This window comes from Oncorhynchus mykiss, chromosome 17 (assembly GCF_013265735.2).
Source record: "Oncorhynchus mykiss isolate Arlee chromosome 17, USDA_OmykA_1.1, whole genome shotgun sequence".
In the NCBI taxonomy this organism is placed as follows: domain Eukaryota; kingdom Metazoa; phylum Chordata; class Actinopteri; order Salmoniformes; family Salmonidae; genus Oncorhynchus; species Oncorhynchus mykiss.
In genome coordinates, this window is record NC_048581.1 from 55,712,006 (window position 1) to 55,718,199 (window position 6,194).

Sequence of the window (6,194 nt, forward strand, 5' to 3'; positions counted from 1 at the left end):
TTAACTGCAACCCTGAGCTAGTTAGCATAACATTGTAAGAAATAAACGGGGGTATTGTGTCTTGGTCAGGGCCCACTCGTACGCTCACCTGGACATCCCCAACCCGCGCTACCTGGGCCCAGCCATCTCCTCCGGAGCCATTTACCTGGCATCGTCCTACCAGAACAAGCTCCGGGTCATCTGCTGTAAGGGCAACCTGGGACAGGAGGGGGAGCTGCAGAGGAATGGCTCTGGACGCAGGTACGTTAATATGGCTCTTTCTTCTGGGATTTGGAGCAACAATGGGGATCCTTCATTCTGTCACTGCACCTTCTGTTGGCTGAGCTGGTTAGTGGAGGCAGGATTGGGGCAGTCATGGTTACAGTGTGACTTCAGAATGACTTCCCTTCTCTCTAATTTCGCCCATTGTTTAAATTCCACCAGGAATCACTGAAGTGCACGGTGATGGTGTGGAGCTTCTCACAGGTGGCACACTTGCTGCATGGGTTGGCATACAGGTGGCATAGGTTGGCATATAGGTTGGAGTACAGGTGGCATAGGTTGGCGTACAGGTGGCATAGGTTGGCGTACAGGTGGCATAGGTTGGCGTACAGGTGGCATAGGTTGGCGTACAGGTGGCATAGGTTGGCATACAGTTGATATAGTTTGGCAAACAGGTGGCATAGGTTAGCATACATAACTGGGGAACTATCTGGTGATGGTGTTCCATCTGAGACCTGGATTAATACTAGCCTCTGTTCTTTGCAGGAGGAAGATTTCATTTTTTATTTGTAACAAAGCCTAAGGCAGGCAATTTTTATTAAAAATGGCCCCTGTGTGATGTTATAATAAAATATTTAAAATAAAGTATGGACACTTCTTGTATTTTCTGAGACTTCCTATATCAACCAATCAAGCACCTGCATTAATGTACATAATATTGCAGTGATTGTGTGTTTAGAGTTAGCTGATTTGACCACCGTACCATATAGTCCTTTATGATGTTTAAAGGACAGTAGAGAGGGTTCATTGCTATTTTTCCTCATCAAAAATACAGTACAAAGACCGAATTCGAAAAAGCCATCCCAAATGTAATTTGTCAACCCTCATTCAGCCTTTATCCATACATGGAAAAGTGTTGTACTCTCTCTGTGCAATTTAGGGCTGAAAAACGAGTGTTGATTATAACGCTAAATGAAGTGTAGGTGTGCCACCTCTGCAGGTCACGGATGGAAAAAGACCAGCTACAATTTTCATATCATTGATTCCATAATCCTCTGTGGGCTATAGAATTGGAGATGTGACTTCTGGAGCTAACATGGTGACGATATGACTCAATCTCTTTAGCTCGCTATTCATTGGTGGAACCAAATGTGCAGTCAGCCATGTCTCATTTTTCTCCGTTGCACTTGCTCATTCTAGTCTCCTACTGTGACAGAGTGTGGCTAACAAATTACCTGTCTGCATTATCTCCAAGGATTTCAATGAGAATTGCTTTCTCCACATCCAAAGCCGTTGCTCGCTGCAGTCATTATTTCATTTTACAGAGCTATTGAGAGTATTACACTAGCCATAGTTTTGATTGACATAAGCTTAATATGCATTTACACTGACGTTAAGAACACCTGCTTCTTCCATGACATAGACTGACTAGGTGAATCCAGGTGAAAGCTACGATCCCTTATTGATGTCACTTGTTAAATCCACTTCAATCAGTGTAGATGAAGTGGAGGAGATAAGTTAAAAGCTTTTTAAGCCTTGAGACAATTGAGACATGAATTGGGTGTGTGTGTGTGCCATTCAGAGGGTGAATGGGCAAGACAAAAGATTTAAGTGCCTTTGAACTGGGGTATGGTAGCAGGTGCACTGGTTTGTGTCAAGAACTGCAATGCTGCTGGGGGTTTTTCCACGCTCAACAGTTTCCCGTGTGTATCGAGAATGGTCCACCACCCAACGGACATCCAGCCAACTTGACACAACTGTGGGATGCATTGGAGTCAACATGGGCCAGCGTCCCTGTGGACCGCTTTCGACACCTTGTAGTCCATTCGCCGATGAATTAAGGCTGTTCTGGGAGCAAGTGGGGGGGGGGGGGGGGCTGCAACTCAATATTAGGAAGGTGTTCCTAATGTTTGGTTCATACAGATAGTGCCCCTCTCACGGTTCTTGTTCATACAGATAGTGCCCCTCTCACGGTTCTTATTCATACAGATAGGTCCCCTCCCACAGTTCTTGTTCATACAGATAGTTCCCCTCCCACGGTTCTTGTTCATACAGATAGTTCCCCTCCCACAACCACAGCAGTACACTATGCAATGCTTTCTAGACAACATCTCTGATGGTCTAACAAAATGTTGACCCTGTGATCTTTGTCATGTGGTCCCCGGCCCTCTCCATCTCCACAATGGGTCTCTCCACCCCCTTTCCGTCCGCAGCCCCAACAAGCGTGGGCCGCCTTCCTACAATGAGCACATCACCAAGCGCCTGGCGGCCAGCCCCGCGTTGCACAGTGACCCAGGCACGCCGCGCCGCTACCGCGAGGCCCGCACCGAATTCCGCCGCGATAAGTCGCCCGGCCGCCCGCCGCACTCAGTGGAGAGGGAGAAGTCTCCCAGTGGCAGGATGATGATGGACCCCCGTCTGGCCAGATCTCCAGGAAGGGCCATGGGGGGGGGCCTACGCCTCGACCGCTCCCCAGGGAAGCTGATGGACCGGGACGTGAGGAGGGAGAGGTCACCCGGCCGGGGGTTCGAGGAGCAGCAGCCTGGAGTTCGTCAGAGACTCCACACCAGCTCCGGTCGCACGCCCCTCACCACGGTCAACAAGGTGAGACAGTAGACTATGTACAGAATACTTCCCAGAGTCCTATGTACTTCCCTTGCCCACATTACAGGACGTAACTTGAGTGGTATTGGGTGCATTACTTTTGATCAAAGGCCTATGGTCCCATGTCTTTTTTTTATAGTTTCTATGGATATGCTGACTCATGTATTTTTCAATACGACGTTCCTATTCCAGTGATATTGTTACGGAACCAATAACTAGCCTATGGATATTGTTACACTCGTTAAGGGTCTTAGGCCTAGTTAACCGGTCTGTAACCTGAATGAATGTGTGCATTTATGTGAGAAATCAGTGTATGCGCCTAGGTGTTGAATGTACAGCTCTGTCTCTCTCAACCTCTTGGTCGGCCAGTCCAAGCGGATTATTATTTGTTTTCGATGGTGACGAAAAAGGAAAGTGCAAACAGGCATGCCCAAACAAGATTCAAAACCAAACGAAAGGCCTCATTGCCACCAAACCAACCAGCAGCCTCACGGCTCTCCAAGCTGGCACTCTGACTGATCACCTCAATTGGCAGCACCTGATGTGCTATTCAACCAGGCTCAGCGCATGGACGAGATTGCTGCAGCCCCCTGGGGGAATAGTGTGGAAGTGTATACTGGATAGTGGGTTTGCCTATCTCCTAACACTAACCTTATCATCTGACCCTATTTGTCTCTGATCTTTCTGTACAGGTGTGGGATCAGTCATCTGTTTGAGTGACAGCAGCGCTACATCAGTTAGAAGAGTGACATCCCCAGCTCAGCACATCACTCAGTTCTTACCAGGGTTTGGGAAGAGGAGCGGGGTCAGAATACTGCATCACCTAGAGAGCCCAATAGGAAAAGCAGCTAAAGTGTTGATGACCTACTGTCGAAGCTGAATGTCATGTGTATGGGTTTTTACTAGAATAAATAATAAAAAATAATAATAATGTTGATATACATTAACAAATAAAAAAAAGTATCCATCATTTAAAGTCAGCAAGGACCAAAACATAACATTTGTCACAAACACTGACAAAAACGCTTGGAATATCTGCAAAATTAAATCCTGGAAATAGCACTTACAGATGAGGCTTCAGAGTTTAGAAACACAACGAAATGTTCTCCTGGATTTGCTCTCACCCTGTGCATATCAGCTAGATCAGTGGTGGGCATCTCCTAGGGATGCAGTGTGTGCAGGCTTTTGTTACAGCCCAGCACTAACACACCTCATTCAAATAATCAACTAATCCTAGTCTTTGATTTTCATCAAGTGTAATTAGGTGTGTGTGTTAGAGATGATATGGAATAAAGTCTACACTCACACAGCGGCCCTCTAGTATTGGTCCATCCCTGAGCTAGATGACTACAGCTGACACACTAAAACTGCGCTACCTACAATCCCCAGCACCAGCTGGCTCTCGGGCCTTTCTAAATCATCACGATGCTATTTGACACTGTAAATAGGCAGACTTAGGTTTAGTCCGAAATTGCACCCTACTCCATATATAGTGCACTGCTTTTGTCAAAAGTAGTACACTTTAAAGATTAGGGTGCCATTTCAGACTGAGCCTGACTTTTTATAGATACTGAAAGGGAACCTCAAGGCTGGAAAAGCCACGTCTATTTTTGTTAAAGAGAAAAGTGATTGTTGTGTGTCCTCTTGAATGTCAAATGAATATTATTCTTTTAAAAACGTCCTTTATCGAGTGAGCATTTTGCCCTGGTCCCATCTTGTGTAATGCACTTCCACACGCAAAAGCAAACTTACATGCGGCTTGAGAAATCATTAAGCTTACAACCCACTACTTGAATATTTCTCTTTTTTTTTTACCCCAATCTCCCCTTACCTTGTGTATACATACCCTCGAAATTGTTGTTTATGATCGATCGGTGCATAAAATAATGTTCTTTGATTAACTGATTCTTAAGGCATGGATGTACTTAAATGAGAATGGAAAATACATATCCTATGATCTTCAACTTCATTTCAGTGAACTACATGCGATTCGTCACTGTAGCATGAGCGATTTAAAGAAAGAAATCTACATGTTTTAGTTAGCCTTCAATTTCCATTTTCTTTCAAATCCTCCTGAGCTATTATGAGCGACATTTTCCTACTGCTAAACACCTCTCATGCAGCAAGAACAAATATGGTATTTTCAGTCACATAAGCCTACTCTTTATACTTTAATATATCTACTTACTTTTGATTTACTTATTCTTGATATAAAAAAAAAAAAAAGAATTCTGTCATTTTTTAAATTTATTTATATTCAACCAAATTCAGTGTAGCACTGAAAGGTCACGTAGCAAATGCTTTTGGAACAGATTTTGGCCTACATGTGCAATAAGAAAGCTTTTGCTCACATCCTCTACACACAGAAGCAGACATTTTTCGTTTTTACTCCGCATCAGGGTGGGAGTGAACAGGGTTCTAAATCGATTTTAATTTCAGGCTTGCTTATCAATTTACCATCTGCTACATAAGTCCAGCCTTCTACTGTTTCAGATTTCAGAAACTTTGCTGGAGCAAAATACCAGTGATGCACAGATATGAGCTAAACTTTAGATATGTTCATTTTGAGGATTCCGTTTAGACGAGGAACATGTTGCCCTGTGCTCGATATGAAGATATTGATGTCTTACAAATGCTAACAAAAGATGTACTAGCTTTCCCTGTAGAGTTTTGTCACACAATATTAAACATAACCACTGTTTAATTGCTGGCGTATATCCTGTGTGGCCTATGTGGAATCGTGCGAGAGAGAAAGCGATTGTGTAAGAAAGAGGGAGAAAGAGATTGTGTGTTTATGTCCAGTGTGTTAGGGTAACAATGCACATTTGGTATCCACTAGCTGCCCCAGCCTCACTGTGACAATGCCTTCCCATTCTGGATCCACTGGCATGTAGAGCAGCAGTGGCTATTTGTGTCTTAAACTGGGAATAACTCTGAGGAGAAAGACAGCTGCCTGTGCCCGGGAACAATTGTTCATCTGAGGGGTGTGGGTGAGTGAATGGCAGTCAAACTTGAAATGTAATCTTCAGACATGTTGCTTTAGAGTTTAGATGTAGACAGCTGTAATTGTCTAAATTAGGGGGTGCTTATACAGTCCTGTTTTACTATATGTACATGTGAGTAACCTGTACAGGTGTGAAATGGAAATGTGTTTTTTGCATATTCCACTCCCTCTGAGACGCCCTCAGAGAATGAGGTCACCGCCAGGTGATCAGCCATTATCAACGGTGATCCCGGAGAAGTTAACGTTAAATGCCTTGTCGGCTCAGGCATTCGATCCACCAACCTTTTTGCTTATTGGCCCAATACCTCTAACCGCCAGGCTACCTATCTGATTTTACGACCTCAAATAAACAAGTTACTAGAGACTCCTTCCATGCTGTGAAGGG

General features: G+C 44.4%; 1 protein-coding gene across 6 annotated transcripts in view; it reads left to right on the top strand.

Moving 5' to 3' along the window:
* cita (citron rho-interacting serine/threonine kinase a) overlaps positions 1 to 5,509 on the top strand; it is a 51,671-nt gene extending 46,162 nt beyond the window's left edge. For 5 of the 6 annotated variants that reach the window (XM_036950205.1, XM_036950207.1, XM_036950206.1 and 2 more), the window contains 3 exons: positions 70 to 240; positions 2,415 to 2,805; positions 3,498 to 5,509. In XM_036950205.1, coding sequence (XP_036806100.1) covers positions 70 to 240; positions 2,415 to 2,805; positions 3,498 to 3,521 — 586 coding nt within the window. In that variant the 3' untranslated portion in view covers positions 3,522 to 5,509. Of the gene's footprint in view, positions 1 to 69; positions 241 to 747; positions 847 to 2,414; positions 2,806 to 3,497 lie in introns of those variants that run through there. The other variant, XM_036950208.1, reaches the window with a different exon arrangement.
* Positions 5,510 to 6,194: the final 685 nt, after the last annotated feature.